The sequence below is a fragment of the Phoxinus phoxinus genome (genome assembly GCF_949152265.1).
Source record: "Phoxinus phoxinus genome assembly, chromosome: 14".
Classification (NCBI taxonomy): domain Eukaryota; kingdom Metazoa; phylum Chordata; class Actinopteri; order Cypriniformes; family Leuciscidae; genus Phoxinus; species Phoxinus phoxinus.
In genome coordinates, this window is record NC_136889.1 from 12,876,298 (window position 1) to 12,896,262 (window position 19,965).

The following is a 19,965-nucleotide window of genomic DNA, read 5'->3' on the forward strand; positions in this document are numbered from 1 at the left end:
CAGAATAGTGGGATTCCTTGGACGATGCCTCCTGGACCTGAGATCGGACGGTGTTTGGCCACCTGGACTGAGTAAGTTCCAGCTCTACCTCGTAAACTTAAGAGAGAGAGGCCGGCCGATGTCAGAGCCAGGAGGATCGGACACTGGAATCAAAAGAACTCAGGTGGCTCCGAACAACATATCTCTGGGTAAGGTATAATTCAATTAAGTTTAATTGGGGGAAGAGTGAAATTGAACCATATTGGCTGAGAACTGTTTTCTGTGGTACGTAATCTGAAATTAATTGAGATCTACGTACAGATCAAGATATTTCAAACAGATACGAGGAAAATAATCTGAAATTAATTGAGGTCTGTGACAGAACAAGATATTTCAAGCAGATAAATAATCTGGAATTAATTGAGAACTGTGACAGACCAAGACATTTCATACAGATAGGTACCTGGAAATTAATTGTTCCACCACGGAGCAAATTATTTTTGGGTGCTGAAGCTAATTAGGGGGAACCAAGACAATCGTAACAGATTTTTTTGGTAAACCGTAATTAGGAGGACACTAATAGTGTGACCCGTCCGGCTGGGTTAAAAGAAAGGTCGGATTTGGCAGGGACGCCTGACAAATAAAGAGAACGCGCGTAAAAGAGAAATCCACAGAGAACAGATAAGCGGCCAATATGGGGAAGTATCAAAAGCAAGCTTGCGAAATTTTGGTATACCGGTGTTTTGTCAAATGAGATAAAATTAAGGGCAGAAATGTATGATATTGAGCACCACAAGATTCAAGATGGTGCGGGAATCAGTTGAACAGGGCAGTGAGAAACAAAGGTTGTTGTGTCTGCGTTCAACGTGTGTAAAAGTGAAAAAAAACAATGAGGTGTTGGCTTAAAGCAGATAAAAGAGAACGGAATCGATGTAGAATGTATTTCCGTATAGTAAGATTGAATATAACGGATAAAAGGGTTTTTATTTTTCATCCATTAGATGGGTGCATGACATTAGATGTCAGAAGATTTTGTTTGTAACAAAAGTTGAAATAGCAAGCAGCAATAAGGCTGTCTTTGTGAAGGATTGAGATTTGACTAATATGATATTTTGGTTTCTGTAAAAACAGTAAGTAGGATAAGTGGGACAGAGACAGTAATGATAATACTTGTTGAATCTGCAGACTAACCATTTTGAGAAGAAAACAACTGTAGAAAATGTATGTTATGAAAATAACATTTCTGATAAAATTTATGGAACTATATATGAACGCCTGTTAAGTCAGATTAAGAAATGGTATGAAAAGTGAGGTTCAGATTAAAAATAATAAGGTATTGAGTATGATTAACAGGGATTAACATGAAATAAAGATAATGAATGTTTCATTTAGCAAAATGGGGAACAATTCTATATTTTAGTGGTAAAATAAAGAGTGAAATTATGTTTATTTTTGGTTTGACAACCATTATCTTTTGAACCTAAAGACTCCAGCTATGCTGGGAGTACAGCAACAGCGCGTGCTTATTCAGCCCGGCTTCTGGGTGTTAAATGTGTACTTGCTATTGTAATCACTGTTGTTGATGATAATACTGAATTAGAGAAATGTAAAGACAGATTTTGGAATTAAATAATGTAAAATGTCGGATATTTTGTTGATATTAAGTCATTGAAGGCAAAAGACATTGTCTGTTTTATAAAGGAAATTATGGGTCGGGGATAATTTTCCCTGGACAAGTGTTAAAGTTAAACAGAAACTTTGTGAAAACTTTGTTAAAACAATTTATGGATTTCCGTGCAGTTTATGAAAATTAATGTTCTGCCAATAATAATGATGAAGATTATGATTTGGCTAGTGTGATCCGCCACTGGTGGACTGTAAGAGGAACAGAGAACTGCTTATCAGCTCTGTTTACAAACTGATTGGAACACACTGCTTCAAGGGTGTCAGTAAGTTGGTGCTGCTAGAAAGCTCAAGGTGATCGAACTATAGGCAAGGGGACAGAGAGTGTTTTAATTGTGGTCAGCTGCATTTAGCAGTAACTGTAAATGACCACTCAGAAAGGTAGAAAAGAAAGTTGATGGAATGTGAAAGTGATGTATTAATGTGGGTTTGAAAGTAGAACAGGATTTGAAGACGATATTAAAGTTTTCGTCTGAGAAAGAACTGATAATGTGAATGCAGTGCTAAGTAAATGAAAGAGAAAAGAAAGTTGATAGATGGAAGTCGTAAGTAGATTGAAAGAGAAAAGAAAGTTGATAGATGGAAGTCGTAAGTAGATTGAAAGAGAAAAGAAAGTTGAAAGATTTAAGTCGTAAGGAAATCCTTTTAAAAGGAAAATAACTAAAGTACCAGTAAATGTAAAATTACAGATAGGGAAAATATTTGTAAAGGTAACTAAAAAGATGATTGTCTTTTAATGAAACGCTTAAAATTTTTTGTTGCAGATTGTAATTGAGAATCTGACAACTAAAATTGAGATGTTATAATGAAACGTTATTGAGAACTAGAATATCTATTTGTATTTAAGATCAAATAAGTAGAAGTAGCACTGGGTTGCTAAATGTAAAAACAATTTTGTAGAAATGGATCTGATTAAACAAACAGCTTGGTAGTGTTGACCATGAAGCAGCTAGAAGATGTTTTGGTTTCAAAAGATAAGATTGGGACTTGGCTGAAACTGACTCAATATGAGTGGAAATTTGTAATGTCTAAATTCCCTGATGTATGGGCAAAAGACAACTATAAAATTATTCTAAAATTGAAAAGCGTATGTAATTTCTGGCAAAGATGCCTTAAGCTGCCAGAATTAAAAGATAAAGTAGAGAATGTTTAGTATGACAAAAAAGTGTACCAAGTCCTGAAGGCCTCAGAGTCTCTGTCTCATTCAATGTCAGAAGGCTGTTATCTTAGCCTGTCATGACAATAAGCTATTTAGTAAAGCACAGTGTTTCAGTTGAAAATTATAGACACAGATGTTAAAAGAAATCATGTTAAAGGAAATAATTGCCATTCAGAGGGCAATTAGTACTTAAATATTTTAGATTGTAAAACTGAATGACTTTAAAGGAGTCTTTAAAATAATAATGTAGACCTGAATGACAGAAGTGACATTTTTGTACTTTGTTATTTTAGGACCAGTAACGTATTTGTCTGATCTTAGCCTTCACCATGACACAGGACCTATGACCATGCTATAGATGTACATTGAATAGATGGATGTGAATAAAGTTCACTGTGATTTTGTTGATTCAGACAGGTCTAACAGATTTGAGTGATTAAATACTGTTGTTATTAACCTGTCTCCCTTAACATTTATTAGGCATGCAGTCCAGATAGAGGTGACTCCTGAATGTGTCTTTCCTAAGCTCCAGAAAAAAACAGCTGAGTTCTGTTGAAGAAACTGATTGTGTGATGCGAGCGGGTCACCAGTGGGTACGTGGCTACTCAAAGACGGGATGATTTTCCTGGCCAGGAGACATTCTAACGCAGGGGGTCCCGGACACTGCATCTCCGGATGGAGGTGTTAATATGTGAGAAAGGTATGAGAGTTGAGCGCTGACTACTAGAGGCCAACTGGGGTCAGCAGAGCATTGTGGGGTCAGCAGAGCATTGTTTGACCGAGAAAATGTAAGTTCCTCTATACCACTCACCAGAGAAAACCCCGCAATTCACTGTATGGCTTGTTTTCAACTGTGACAAGTCTGATGGAAATTATAGATAAAGAGCTAATGTGAAATGTGCTTTCAAGAGCCAGCTGAGACCATGAGTTGATTGTCTTTATTTGTTGGGGAGACAGAAACATAACTTATTAATTTATATCAGGAACATGATGTTGTTGCCTTATGGGCAAGGAAAATTATAGAAGTGTTGATTTTGAACTAATATGTCTATAAGATGGTTTTAACTCCTGAAGATCATGAGACATGGTGGGTGGCTAAAGATTAAGACAGTTTTTAGTAGAGTTTGGATAACAAAGGTTAGGTGAATTGAGAATTTATACAAGTATTCAAACTAAAGATAACCTTAGAAAATGATAGCATAATGTATTTTAGATTATTGTAATGGTTCTAATTTGAGTTAAACATTTGTATATTAACATTTGTGAACTATTAAGGGTTCTAGACTATGATTAATTCAATTTCAGTCTTAGGAGGCTGTTAAAAAAAAAGAGTATTTGTGTAAGAGAGACTGCTGAGTGGAGGAAGGGACTTGGGACGCTGTTTGTCTTTCTGTTATCAGGGCTGGTAAGGCAAGTTTAAACAAAATAATGATAATGAACCAAAACAACCCAGTTGACTTTTCTAAAGAAAAATGAATAATGAACAGATAGAACATTTGAAACGGTTTGAAAGGCCATGTAAAATTATATAAAAGCTACAGAAAGATGTGAAGTTTAAATCTTATTTAAACCTTAAATATTATACTTTTAGAGTTAATATATAAAAAAAGCGAACATTGTAAATGAGCAGTTAACATGCTGTATGTGTGTCTAGCATAAGTGTGTGTGATGGGGACAGCACTTTATGTCTTGTAGGTGTTAAGTGTAGGGCAGCTATTCCGCCTGAATAGTGAGTATATTGTGTCTTTAACCTCTGGAGAGTGTTTTTTTTTTCATTACAGATGAGTTAAGGCAAGTGACAAATTTTAAAGAAGGCAAATGCTGAGTGAATCTGATGAGAAGATGATAGAGAACATGGGACTTTATTTGAGTTGATTGGTCATCACGCTCCGTCTGGTAGTAATTACTTTTGTCATTTATGATGTGGATTTGAATTACTTTTGGATAAGTTTAGGTATTTATATAAATTGGAATTGTGGAGTTGTAGATCGTGGGTTGAAATAAAAGAAGATGTTATAGATTTGACAGCAACAACAAAGATGTGACACATTGGCTAAGTCAATATCAAATTATGCAGAGAGCCATTTGATTTATGATTATCGTAAACAGGAGGAGAATGTTTTTTTGACTGACATTGACCAAGTCTGTACAGCACGACCTGACGAGATGAAACTACTGATGACTTTTAAAAATGGTCGCGAGACAAAACAACAGGGAAAAAGCAGGATACGCAGTGAGACTGAGGGCCGTTGGCCTTCAAATACTTCGATAAGAAAATGAAATTGTGGCTTTAAGTGAAGAATGTAATATTTTTGTTTCAGAGACAGAGAAAGATGTCTGGAGGAAATTTGTCTGAAAACACTATGTTAAATGTTATGTTAAATTGATGATCGAGTTGTGTCGACCATCAAAAGGGGGATGCTTTATGTTTTATTAGAATAAATGTTGGGGAGAACACTAGGGGTAATTGGGTAAAAGCCCTGAAAGAAGCCATTCTTCTGCCTAACAAAATTGCTGTCTGGATTGTTTCAACAGGAAACGCCAGGACATCGAAGGCCGTGGAAACTACGTACTTTACTATCTGACAATAACCTCAAAATTTGTTTTGCTTTACAGAGAGCATGCAGAATTGGGAGACAGGGCAAAATGTGTTGAATAATGGCTATGGATGAATTTTGCTAACTGTCCTGGCCTGATTGTTATTATTGTGGCAGAAAGGTGCTACACCTTGTACAGAGCATAACCTAAAATTTTCCTGTTGCAGAATGTCAGGATGGATTGCATCGAGCTGAACTGATTCTGCTTCCAAATGTATGAATATTGACTTGTGAACGATATGTGTTTTTCAGGGGAAAAGGACTCTGACTTTATTAAGAAATGTCTAATGATAATATGTTTCAATTTGTAAACAGATGGTGAAAATTCCACAGGTCACACCAAAAGGGACGAGGGAAAGACAAGCAGTCACTAACAAAATACTTAAAGTCTCCATTCACAGGTGACAGCAAGCAGGAAGTGGTTCATTCCGGTGGGGGTGTGGTTGTGATCTCAGGAGATCAGTGTGACACCTGGGTCCAAGCCGCTCACCTACACCAACAGGCCGCAACCATCCCATTAGTCCATGGGGCGAGAGGATGTTGGCCAACTAATGAATTAAGAATGTGGATATTGGTATATGACAAATGATTTGATTGGTTACTGATTCATTAGAAAATATTTAAGGCAAATGTTTTGAGGAAGAGAAGATCTATTAATTCATGTAAATTATGGGGATTATTATTGAAGCTTATTAAGTAGAACCACTGCCTGATTGAATTAAAAGTAAAAGAACAAAATATGGTTAGGGAAATGGATATGGGGAAAATGTTGAATGTGTAGGAGTTATGATTGTATGTGTTATTCTGATAATTTTGTTATTCATGGGTGAATGTGAGAAAACTGGAATGTCTGTTAAATTGAAAATGACAGTCTATCTGGATGATGATGATGATGAACAAAATTATGCAGATGATTCAAGTAGAGATTACAGTTAAATGTGTTGATGTTTTCTTTTTCTTTCTGAGAACGATTGATATGTAAAGAGGGTTAAAATTAGCAGTCATCCGTGTTACGAGATGGCGTACAAGGACAGGGTTTGAAACTGAGGGATTTTTTTTATTTATTTATTTTTATTTATTTATTTATTTATTATCTGTTTGTTTTCCTACTGTGCTATAATCTTTTTCCTTACTAGTGTGACTGCGGTAGTGAGCCCGGCATTAGTAAATTGTTTACTTGCTTGCTAAATAATTAATGGGGCTTTCCCCCACAAAAAACAGCCTTATGCTTCTTCATTCTAAACTTTTTCTTCACAGGTTCAAGGAGACTGATCTTTTAGGATGGTGATGTAATGACTTGAACTTGCATTTTATTATTATTGTTATTATTATTATTATGTTTGATTAATAATGATAAAAAGTGAGGAGTGTAGTGGCTATTTTATGATATTCACTGATCTTTAGTAAAATATAGATGATTCAAAGAATGTCACATGTGTGACTCTCACTTGTTAGTGTGAGAAGATTCTGTTTATGTACCTGGGAAGGCAGAAGGGAGAGACACTCCAGAGAACAGACGAACGAGGACCTCTGACCTAGATGTCAGAAGGCCATTTGGTGAAGGAGGGCTTAGGAGTTGGCTCTAGTGACGAATCGAAACTAGTGTTATGGCTTCCTTGTCTATGGAAAACCACTGGATGGAAAACTACTGTGGGAGGAGGGCTCTGAAGAAGAAGACCTTGAATCTTAGATAAAAGCTGGTTCAGTCTGTCTGGGGGTGTGTCACTCTTCTGCACAGGGTAACAATTGTGTATTAGACTGCTCCTATTCTTGCAAGAATAAATACTTTAATTTTATAATTTGACTCTGAGTCTCCCTTACGCAGTGATGTTTGTTTGATGAATTTTTGCCACAACAATTGTATATATAAAAATATATATATATGTAAAACAATGTAAACGTTTTTGCTGTCATTTTGTTCAATTCAATGCATCATAGCTGAATAAAAGTATTAATTTATTTCTAAATAAAAAAAATCTTTTGAATGATAGAATATGCTATAAATTAGTTTTTTATTTATTTATCAAGTGTTTTAACTAGTTGTAAATATGTCATGGCTACACACCTCGTCTCCGGTTCCTTGCATTACTTCCATGGGAATGGCGTATATTTTATTATGCATCTCCACAGTCCGTCTCTTGCCACTGCGAATCTTGACCAAAAGCACTCTGAAGTTTGTACCTCCAAGATCCAGAGCCAAAAAGTCACCGTTTTCTGCAAAAAAGACAAAAGATGGATAAGAATGAGAGGAATAAAAACAGAAGAAAGACAGTTCCTGTGCCATGCTTTCATTTTACAATTGTGAATGCAGAAGGTTGTGAATTGTCTGCTCATTTGCTCAATACTGATATCTGAACACATCTGCATGTCCTATTGTTAACGGGGTTGCATTTTAAAACACATCAGCTTAAATCACCATAATACCATGTCTGTGTCTGTCTGTGTTGAGTAAGCAGGGATTATACTATTATATAATGATGCTATTCAACAGGGATAAAGAGAATTTAATTTGGTCATAGCAGGGGAGCAGGTGGTTTTCTAAGATGACGCATGACTGCATTTTGCTGAATGTGATTATGACATTGCATTTTTTTTTCAGTGAGGAAATTACAGATTGTATCTGGGGATCACTGCATATCTCGGATTCCAGTTGTCTGAAAATAGTCCATATAACTGTAGATTTCTTACCTGATCCATCAGGGGTACTCCGCACATAGGTGGGCAGCATCTTGACGGTGGCTGTGTTTTGAGTATTTTTGCTCAGTCCATTCTGGATCTCAGTTCTCATCCTCTTTTTCACCTCCAGCAGTTGGTCTTTGGTCAGCCGGAACTCTTCCAGCGTCTCTGCAATCTGACGCGTCTGATCGGACAACCTGTAAGCCCAGGCTGTTACCAGTGCAGCTCCTTTGCCACTACCACTCTCAGAGAGCAAGAAGCGAACATCAGACTCTGGCACTAGACGACGCACAGTTTTGTGCAAGCGCCGGGAATACCTGGCAGAAACAGAGGATTGTGGGTTCAAATGATGAGATATCACTGCAGATTCTGGACATGCACATGATAAGGCTTTTGGTCTCAGTGGAGGGGATTTTTGACTGATTCATTCTGTAGGTTACATTACACCAGTGGATGGCAACATGTGACTGTCTTTGATTCATTGAACTATTAATTCTGATTCGTTCAAAAAACAAATTCATTCAGGGATACAACAAGTGAACAAGTATTTTATGAGAGGGTCAATGAATCAGTTACTCAACCCATTTGTTAAAAAACCCCCCACTGAAACAAGTTCTAAGGGGCCTGTCACGATAAATACGGATGAACCCAAACGCAAACAGGATGTATAACAAAGTTTATTTACTAACAAACAGGGAAAACAAAACCCACGAGGGGGCAAAACGTAGACAGAACACAAAGAGACTAAACTAGACTATGACTAACAATAACTAGACAATACTCAGGAACAGGAAACTCACAGGATATCACAAGATCTCAAAACTCACAATGATCACAGGGATGTAAGGATCACAATGAACCGACACAAGACAGCAAACACAAGGAGACTAAATAGGAGAACTAATAAAGGGAACAGGTGATGCTAACTAGACAATCATGACAAACGAGGATAACAAGGGGGCGGGGTAAAGTAACGAGACACACAAGCACATGGCCCAAACCAAAGACCATGTGTTGTAAACAAACATGGGTCTGCCATGATCCTGTCTCAGAACTAGAGAACTCAAGGACTAGAGGACAGAATCATGACAGGGCCGTTTACACAACACCATTTTCAACTAAACACAGAAAACTTTTTTTTGCGTTTTGGCCGTTCATATACACAATTATGGCGGTTTGGGGGCCTAAAAACGCAAACTTTTCAAAGTACCAGTTTAATTTTTACACATCTCCATGTAAACTACAAAAATGCGTGGAATTTGTGAAAATGGTTACGTCATGTGCATGCATATGACGTTTTCAGTCTATAGGCGTGTAGTGTTTCTTTACAAAGTGTCATCGCCAACTACTGGCCTGGCATGCTAAATACACTGTATTTAATTGTTTTTCCAGATCCGTGTGAACGGGATCGTTTTGACAATGTTGTCGTCTACACACGAAAAACGCAAAGGAAAAACGTTTCCATTTTTAGTACACCGTTGTAGTGTAAACATACCCTGAGGTAGTTATAAAATCATTCACTCAACTTATTCGTTCAGAAAACGAATTCAAAAATTCTTTGAGGAATAAAACACTACTTCCATGACTTTCTTTTAAACAGTTAATTCCTCTGTAGCCTGTGGTTTATTATAGATGATGTATAGATATTCGTTGATGGAGCAAAAATACAAAAGTAGGCCATGGTGTCTAAAATGTAAGTTAAGCAATTATTGACTTTTTCATTTTTTAAGTGTTCAGTTTTCACTGTTGCTCTAGCAATATTGCCTATATAAAGCCTGAAACGGGGTACTGGTTGTCAGAAATTTGCAGTTTAGAGATAATTATTATACAAATATATTTAACCTTAGGTTCGGTTCACACATAACTAATTTTTGTATTCCACTGCACTGTTTTTCTATCTTTTTATTGTAAACATGTGCTAGACTACATGTGCACTGAAAACTCAGGCCAAACATGCATTAAAAACACCTTTTACAAACCAATTGCAAATGTTTTCGTGAAAGGTTTTCTTGAAAGTGTATTAGTTTTATGGAGGGCGTGGCTAGTCAGGCCAATAAAAGACAATTAACTATACTCTTTTTTTATTTATTATACAAATGTGTCATTACAAATGTCTACAACTTTATAAAATTGATCCGACTTCAGGTAAATTTAGACACTGGTTCAGGGGGTCACTGGGATCAGGTTTAATTTTTCGACACGGTTATGACTTAACTAAGCCTCGTTTAATGAAATCACATGACTTTGGCAGTTTGATAAATGCTCCGAACCACTGATTTTAAAAACAAAATATTCACAAAGCGGTGTTTCGAAAACGCCTATTCCTAGTGCTAAATTCAACCTTTAAAATAGTGCATGTTTACGTAGAAAAACAATGAAAAAGCAGCGCAGTGTGATGCAGTTCACATCAGTGTGAAAATTAAATGTCAAGCAAAGTAATATTTAACAGTTAAATGTTTTAAGGCCTTTGTATCCAAGATAATTTCACTAATGTCCATCTTATGACCATTATTGTTAAAGGCGGTTGAAGGACAGTGTTCTTGTGCAACACACTGTCCTGTAGCATATAATTTTCTCTCTCTTTTAAGTTTCACTAAGTATAGAACACTGCTATGTCTTTTAGGTTTTCTATTTAAAGACTATTCTGACATTCAAAGAGGCCTGTGAATTGTTGTAAATAGGTGCCATAGAATTGATATCAGCCTTAATTTTACCATCCACTTCTCTAATCTTTCAACTAATCTCTCTGTGACCTTTAACGTCCAGTTTAGTGTCCAGATAAGGTCAATGAGTATGTCAAGAGTGTCACAACAAATAGAGGCACAGCTGCCCCTATGGAAACCTACTCAATGTATATTAATAGAACTCCTCTTTGTCTCAGGGGGCCTCAGGAGGGTTCAGTGCTCGCTCAGAGTGTCACATGCACCTCCAGATTTATTCCCAAGATGCTCTATGATGACTTATAACGCATGCTGGGAACATACTATAACTGATGAGTCATGTTTTAGTCTGATTTTAACCTGATGATCTGAATGTAATACTCACTGTGGGTGCATCTTGTATAGGGATCCATCAATGCCCACTGTGGTGCGGAGGCGCGGGCCGGTCCTATTGTCCTTGAGACGTGTGAGGATCGCACCCAGAGTGGCAGCAATTAGATTAGCAGAGCGAAAAGAGACAATAGCGCAAACATGCTGTACGGCAATGCAGTCGTCTTCAGATGGCTCTACACCCAACCGTGTCAAAATTTCCTTGGCTTTGGTAAGTCCCTCTTTGCTCCTAGAGAAAAAGTGGTATTCTTGTAAGGTTGGAAATATCATTATTTTCAGAGTCCAGTTGTATTAGCTTTAATTTTAGTCCACTAGTAAAAGTTCTTCCATTATTAAAAATGAATCTGAACCAAATAAAAATTCATCTTATTTATGGTCATTATGGAATGAGTTAAAAAAGACTGGTAATGAGACAAATGTCGACTCACTTCTCAATTGCAGAAACATGCTTGGTTTCAATTTTTCCTTTTGTAAGCAGCTCTGGGGTGATGCGGCCCTCAAACAGCATGCCTTCTTTAGCCATCTTGACCAGGATCAGTCGCACCAGCTCACCCATGTACATCCCACTGACCATCTTCTCAAACCTGAGAACATCCAACGCACATCTTAACCACCTCAAAAGTTGTAATAAAATAAGCTTTTTGAGAGCTTTTGAAATTCTGTGGCTTACAATTGCTTGCCGGGGTTGAGGGACCCGCGGTCGATCTCCCTGTCAAACTCAGTTCGGATATCCTCCAATGTGCCGTCGTCTCCAAATGCCCCCCATTCAGTATTAATACACATCCGGCCTTCATCTCCCTCCAACAGGTCAATGTGTCTGAGCTCCTCCATGTAACATGCATTAGTGCCGGTACCTGAAGGGATCACAGCAGCATATGCCATCACAGGTGTTCATGAATCCACAAGCTTTGATTGAGCCTAATTAGAATATCAAATATATTTGTGGTATTCACGTTCCATCTGAGGGATGTTAATTTTACATTCTTACAGAGATAAAATTTTATATATATATACACATATATGATTCAATTGGGCTTTTCAACTCTACAATTCTGCATTTGAAACTCATATAACTTCGTTTTAAGAGTCTAAGGGGCAATGTGACATAAAACAGAACCTAGAAAGATATGTTTTTATTACCAATAATAATACCGACTTCACAGCGCTGGTCATCAAAGCCACAAGTCATCATAGTTCCAACAGTGTCATTGACAACAGCCATGATATCTGCATCATAGTCCTGTAAGTGAATCGTTACGCCATTAAATCCCTCATAAAAATAAAATCCACCTGTATACCATCCACATGATAAAAGTAAAGGTTGATAAGACTCACCCCACGTTTTTTGATGGCTTTATTTAGAAGCTTTACTACATCCATTCCCTCCACCCCACTGGCCTTGAAGCGTTTCGTCCAAGTCAGTAAAACAGCCTGTATTCATTCAATAGTAACAAATAACGTGTCATAAATATGTAGGCATTACAGTTATGTAGGTAAACAATTCTTAGTTGTGTAAATTGAGTTTACAAACTCCTTTGTTAACCGAATAGAATTTAATGCTACATTACCTCATCCAGCTTGCTTTGTACACAAGGGAATGAGAACGTGAAACCCACAGGAAGCTTCTTGTCTTTAATTTTTTGTTTCTCCATGAAGTCTCCAAGACATTCTGCAACATGGTCAAACATCTGCAAGAAATAATGAGCATGCACAGAATGGAGACAAGTTAGATTATAGACAAAAGCTGTATGACTTGGACCGAAGATCAAAACACCAATTAAGCCGCCTAACTTATAATAGACTATACGACATTACACAAAATGTTTGAATGTAAATTCTTCATCTCTCAGACCCCAAACATATCGGTTGTTAAAGAAGACTAAAGAAGTTCAATATTAATGTATATACTCATGTATATACTATATTCCACACATATTTTCAAGATTTGCTATATAGTGACAAAATGGGTTGTTTATGGTTTCGGGTGGATGAAGAACTGGTCATGTACCCGTGATCCACTGCCATGGATGATGTCCTCTGGAGTCTCATATATCTGACTTTCCATCTGCACTGTCTGTTTCTTCTCATGGGACACTTTCACCCGCAGAATCCGGAAATTAGAGCCACCCAGATCCAGGGCAATGAAATCTCCTTTTTCTGTAAGTGAATTAAAGAAATCATCAAATATGTGAAGTATGAAGACAAGAGTTCAAAAATATTTAGCACTTAATATTCAGCAATATTACTGTTTTGATGATACATTATGATATTACTGTTTTGACGATACTGTTTTCTGCAGAGCTTTATAGCTGAATTGAACTCATTTCATAATTGATGAACTTTACACAGTTATTGAACCGAACTGTATCAACACTGAACTGATTTCAACTGAATAAGTTTACTATTGTCTTTTTAGAGCTGCTTTACTGCAGAATTTAATTTGTTATGTTCCTGTTTATCACTGTAAAGCTGCTTTAAAACAATCTGTACTGTATAAAGCTCTATATAAATAAAGAGTGTGAGCAAACGATGAAAACGATTTTTGGGCGAACCCTCCTTTTAATGATACTTGATACATGTAACATTAAATGTTCCCCTTCTGGAAATTGCTTTATTAAGCTACTGCCGCTGTTAATCATATGACACCTTAGCTGAAACTTGACTGGGTATAGTGTACCATTCTTGTGATGGCGAGACTGCGCATCAGCATTTATTTTGGTCGTGACCAAGGGGGCTTAATCTGGAATGCTTTACTGAGCTGGCCAAAGACGTAGACAAATCAACTCGGGCAGCACTCTCACAGCGAGAAAACCCACTTAGCCTTGAATTCTTAGGAACAGATTCTTCACAAAATGTCTATAGTAAAATACTGATTAAGAAGTATGTTTATGCCTTAGATTAAACAGAGAAAGAGTAATGGCAAGAGATGTTTGCATTAGGCTAAAAATGCTCTCTATAACAGTCTTTCTTGGTTTTTGAGGCTCCTCGACGTGTCAGGATTGTCGATTTTATGTGCAGTGCTTGTTGCCAAGCAACGTTGAAAATCAAATGGCTTTCTTTTTTTCTTCCGGCTGTCTTCTGTTTCTAGGCTGGATATAAGGTGTCTGAGAGTGTGAAGATTTTTAATACTGTAAACAAATGGAAAGGTCAGATAACTGGAGTTCCAGGTTTCTACAGTAAGATGTTAAGCGTATGAAAGGGATACAATGCAAAACGGGTTCAGCAACTTAAATGTATTCTTTTGATGGCTTTTTTAAATCTAATATGCCATTTAACAACATATTTAGCCATTCCTGGAAAACTTTATAGTTTAAATGACAGATGAGTACACATATAAAAGGCTACGTACAGTAAAGCGAGACTGAAACTATTTAATGCTCTGGTTCACTAGAATAGGATTAAATCTCAGATATTATTTGTTTTAAAACATGTAAAATTACAGCAAACCACAAGAAATCGAATCACAAGAATTCTGGCAAATGCAGGTGAGTGTTTGGCACAGACTTGCTATAAACACTCAGGCATTTTATCATTGAGATGTTAATAGGTCAGCCAATAGAATTGTTTATACTATACTGTCCAGTACTTTAGGAACAGGGAGCTGCTCTTGACAAGTTATTCTGGACTTGATATATATATGCTATATATATACAATACAATGCTACATATTGCAGTGATGCATGGATTATTGATGAGGGCACAAAATCGATCAGATTTTGCATTGAATTACTTTGTTGGTACAAGAGCAGTGAATCTGCCATCCTTAACTATCATAAAACTGCCTTGCAAAACATATCGTAGTAGGTATGCTAACAAATTGCACTGAAGTCAACTTTCACATTGCAATCTGACTGGGATTAGGCTACAGATCATATAATCTGTGATGTAACCTAATGCTTTTTTTGATTGGATGCTGCAGGTCATGTAGAAAAACTTGAGCAGCACACATCGATGCAGCTCTGAATGTGTTGTTGTGGCACAGGGGAAAATGGTTCAATATTGTGACCACTCAGTAGTAGATTCTCCATATGTTATGGTTAAGTTTGCATGGTAAAGGCCATTTAAAAGAATGTAACCAGATTGTGATTTTAAAATGTAACCATAATTTAACCTTGATGCAAATTCTTGGAGAACAAGTGAAAATGTGCAGTAGGCCTATACTGAATATGCATTTTAAAAATGGAATAATGAAATGGTTTAACTGAAAATTCAATAACATCGCTAATACTAGCTTTTTGTGCTACATATAATACATGAACTCACATTAACATGCAATGGTATATCTGAGTGCAGTACTTTTTTCAATGAAAGCATTAGCTAATTCAAAATGAACGCATCTGATGATTCAATGATTTTCGATTCATAAACCAATATTTTGGTAAAACTTATTGTTCTTCTCTTGTCAAAGCAAAAGAAGTACAATGGAGTTTTTTTTTTTGACTGATTTGCCCTGACAGACAGAACTGACACCACAGTTTGCTTTACACTAACTTGTGAGGGAAGCCCAGGCAGATTCTTATTTCATGCTATGTTTGGCATGTTCCTTTCACGTTGAATGTCAAAGCAAGCATTTGGACTAATTTAAAGTTAAAGACTAATTTAAGAGTAATTTAAAGACTATGTGGCCAGATAAAAATATGCTTTTGATGTGAATTTATATGTAAAAAAAAAAAAGACTTGTGACCATAAAAATGATAAGCTCACCTGAACCATCGGGAATGGACCTTACAAAGGTGGGCAGCATCTTGACGGTAGCTGTCGGGTTGGTGTCTCGTGCCAGTCCGTTCTCCATTTCCCTTCGGAAGCGGGACATGATGTCGCGCAGCGTCTCGTCAGAGAACCGCATGGCATACAAGTATTTGTCAATCTACACAAATGGACACACAATAAAAAAAACAAATTGGTAAAAGGGGACTTTTATTTTGTTACAGAAATTCAGTTTCAAATAAATGGTTTCCACAAAATATTAAGCTACACAGCTGTTTTAACATGTTAAAATGATTTGTGAGATGATAATTATGAATTCTTCAATGACACTGAAGACGCTGGCTGCTGAAAATTCAGGAATAAATTATATTTTAAATCTATTAAAATAAAACATAAGGTAAATTTTAGATTTTGTAATATTATTTTACAATATTACTGTAATTTTATATTTTAGACCAAACAAATACAGCATTGAGCATGTGAGACTTTTTTTAAAGACAAAAAAATCATACTGGCCCTAATTTTTTGAATGGCGATTATTCAAAATACCCGGCCTAAACAATGACCGTTGACCCTATTTTCCTGAAGCACCCAGGTGTTTGTTAGTAATCAACTAATCAATATTGATGAACATGATGAATGTGGTCAAGTCTTTGCCTGTCACTTGTTAGGTCAGTGTGTCCTTGAAATATGGCCTTATTGGCCTAGACTTTGCAGACATTTTCTACCTGAATTTGGGACATACAGTTTATAAACATAGATGATATTCATCAGAAAAACGGCTAGTGGAAGATGTTTCACTGAAGTCTAATGGAACGAGTGAATTAAAACTGTAAACATTCAGCACCTGCTCTTATGCTGATTCATGATTAAGTCTGTAATTCTAGTGTGGGTAGGCTACAGGCTTTGAGAGGCTGGCCTCTGTGGCCTGATGCCATTGTTGAAAACATTATTTACATTAGCATACAAAGTGTTGTTGTTTATGTGCTGTAGTTTGGGATACACCTGTTGCTTTATGATGAAAATGTGCTGCTAATTATTGATGCTGCTGCTGCTAAGTAGAAAGTGTTATTTTTGAGGTCATTTATGACCTTTTGTAACCTTTAAATTTGTAAAAATGTATTTATAGGCTGCAATTTTTGTCATTTAGTATAAACATATTTTTAAATCAGATATAGCTCTGTATGCTACGTACACAATAAAGTTTCAGCAATGACAACCAACCGAATTTAAATGCGGGATCGTGAGTCCAGTCAATTATCGCTCCATGTCTCGCGCATGACACAGCAGATTTAAATTTATGCCAGTCTTTGGTCGCGCGCAATACGCGCATAGAATACAAATCTGAACTGACGGAAGCCGCTCCGGTGGAGAACATATAACCTTCAGATGACAAAGCTCATATCTCCATCGATGTAAGTTACCGGAATCAAAACCACACACAAAACCTCTTAGCAGAGCGTTTCTCTAGCACTGTATAACGTGACTGACAACTAACGTTAGTTGTCCAGTGCTTTTCCGTTCACACAGCGGCGCGGGTTTTCCGAGAATGCGGTTGTTGCGAGTCCTCAAAATGTACGGGTCTGAGGCCTATGTGAGTTTGGATATAGAATGAGGTTGTCAAGTAACCGTACTGTGTTTGTGAACGTAACCGCATTATGGCCTACAGGACTGACAACCGTATTCTGCTGCTGTGTGAATGTGGCCTTAGACTTCCGGGTTCTTAAATCATACCTGTGGTGGAATGGAACACACATAAATATAACCGTTTTAAAAGTTATTAAAAATGCAACAGCTCCCTAGTCATTAGCTACTGAGGTAATTTAAGCTTGACGTTTTTGTAAGGTTTGGATTGTAATTCCTTCTGATGGATTTGGTAACACTTTTTGAGTCATTAAGTGGGTTACCATGATCTTCCCTTTAGAATACTGATCCAAATGATTAGTAATTCCAGTTTAGAAGGATGTAGTAACACTATCCAGAAAAGCTTACAATGACTACAGTCAATAGAGAGTTATTTTGTTTTTCACTTTAGAAATCTGATCCAAATAATTATTAATTCCTTCTGAAGGATTTGGTAATACTTGTCATTACTAGTGGGAACCACGATCTTCACTTTAGAATTAATTATGCATTATTTATGTTAATTATGAACCTGTATAGTTCTTAGTAGTCCTCTGGGAACTACTATGAAAATAATAATAGTTATTGATTAGCTAATGTTAGCTAATAACTAGCACATTCAACTGAGCACTATTACTTACTCATTCATTAATTTGAGTTTATTGTTAGTTAATAGTAATTAACGGTACTAGAATGTTAATAGTGTGTTACTCATTTGTTCCTGTGTAGTTATTCATTAATGACAGAACCGTTTTTGAAAGTGTTACCATTCATGAATCCATTACTTATGAATATCCCATATCTAAGGAACATCATTTGCCAGTAAAATGTCTATGACATTTCTGCATAAAGATGACCACAATCTCTTTTAGTTCTTGAATTTGGTTTGTTAAAACACACTCTAGAGAGTGTGCAAAATGGGTCATTGTGTAACTGGCATGAGTAACATCCAACTTCCTCTTAAATAATATCAGATCAGTGGTAAAGCTGCCAAAACAGTCTAAATGAGGGTAGGGTGAATGGTGGCTTTAAATATGCTAAGAGCACTGACATTTTCTTCTGTCTGCAATATTCATAAACTTCTTGTAATATATATTCTGTTATAATCAAATTACATGTATGACATCTATGGTCATAAAACTCTTATCAGAGAGAGCAGCACCCAGGTGAACCGCTGAGTCACATAGGATGGATTTCATTTCAGCGTGCCACTACTATTTGTCATTACTTGTCATTGCTATTTATTAAAAATGGGGAATTTATTCTTTCCCAAAAATATTAGTATAGTATTAATACATAATTAGATTTCATATTTTCGGGAAATGTTAATACTGAATATATTAACATGTCCTGAAAATATTTTTCAGTCCCTCATCTAGTAACCACGTTTAAAATGGTATTTTAAAAACCACCTTTTTTTTTACTGACACAGCGTTAAAATATAAAGCCTGCATGTCCTCAAAGTGAGACACACAGACGTGTGCATACACGCAGTCCCGTTCTGTTTACACATCTTTCCCTCCCTCCTCAACTGCATTCAAACACTGTCAAAACCGTCAGTCAGCTGTTGTAACCCGACACTCTTCCTGCGGGGGGTGGGGCTTTAGATGCTCACGACCACCTTCCCCCACACAGAGACATACTCTCCAATGAGCACGTTCACATAGAGGCACACAAAAAAAAATCGTTCCAGTCTGTTCATGGCAGCTCCCTGACGCCCCACATCCTGCTTTCAAGGACACTGCAGCATAGACCCGACGGCCTGTGTCGTCACTTGCAAGGGTATACCTCGTCCTCTCATCCTCGCCGTCGCACGACGAGTGACGTAGCAGCTGCAGCCGGAGATACGTGAGACGAGGCGCATCTCACGACCCGCTGATCTAAAATGCAGGCCTGTCACCTGTTGTCGTGCGCCTCGAAGAGCTTGCAAAGGTCAAATGAGGATGCGTATGAGAAGCACTGGTTAAGACAAATGATGAAACTCACCTTTTTGACCTGATCATCCTTCAGTTCAGTGAAGTAGTAGGCCAGAAGCTGTGCCGCTATCATTGTGCTTCACCTCTTTTGGTGAAAAAGCAACAGGAGAAAGAAGATCAAATCTTAACGATCCTTTCCAGTGAGGGAGGAAAAACAACTTGAGCCCAGAAGCAACGGTGGTTAACTGTAAAACGAGAAGCCGGTACGTAGGGGTGTTCCCTCCCAGCGCTATAGCAATGTCAGACTCTCCTCGGCCTATGAAGTCAAGCTGCATATAATGCGCTTGTATGAGATGCAGCAGAGGCTGGGATGGGGAACGGCTAAAGCCCTGCCCACTCACTCTGCTCCTATTGGCTAGTTTTATGGGCAGGCTTGTGAGGCAGAGCACAGCTGACAACTGGCCCCCTCCTCCGACTCTTCTTCTTGCTTCTGTTCCTCAGATTCCACCTCCCGCTTCCATTCTATCCGTTCAGTCCCTTTCAGACTTCCTTCTTCTTTCTCAGCCACTTTGAAT

The 19,965-nt window shown here is 37.3% G+C and overlaps 1 protein-coding gene across 2 annotated transcripts in view; it reads right to left on the reverse strand.

Annotated features, from left to right (window-relative positions):
• Positions 1-19,965, reverse strand: part of hk1 (hexokinase 1) — a 30,110-nt gene extending 10,145 nt beyond the window's left edge. For both annotated transcript variants that reach the window (XR_013800173.1, XM_079634931.1), the window contains exons 1-11: positions 19,461-19,965; positions 15,849-16,011; positions 13,153-13,301; positions 12,713-12,832; positions 12,480-12,575; positions 12,285-12,384; positions 11,815-11,998; positions 11,573-11,728; positions 11,140-11,373; positions 8,107-8,411; positions 7,484-7,632 (exon numbers count right to left, since the gene is read on the reverse strand). Coding sequence is in view for 1 of the 2 variants with exons in the window: in XM_079634931.1 (XP_079491057.1) it covers positions 7,484-7,632; positions 8,107-8,411; positions 11,140-11,373; positions 11,573-11,728; positions 11,815-11,998; positions 12,285-12,384; positions 12,480-12,575; positions 12,713-12,832; positions 13,153-13,301; positions 15,849-16,011; positions 19,461-19,523 (1,719 nt within the window). In the remaining variant the exon portion in view is untranslated. The remainder of the gene's footprint in view (positions 1-7,483; positions 7,633-8,106; positions 8,412-11,139; positions 11,374-11,572; positions 11,729-11,814; positions 11,999-12,284; positions 12,385-12,479; positions 12,576-12,712; positions 12,833-13,152; positions 13,302-15,848; positions 16,012-19,460) is intronic.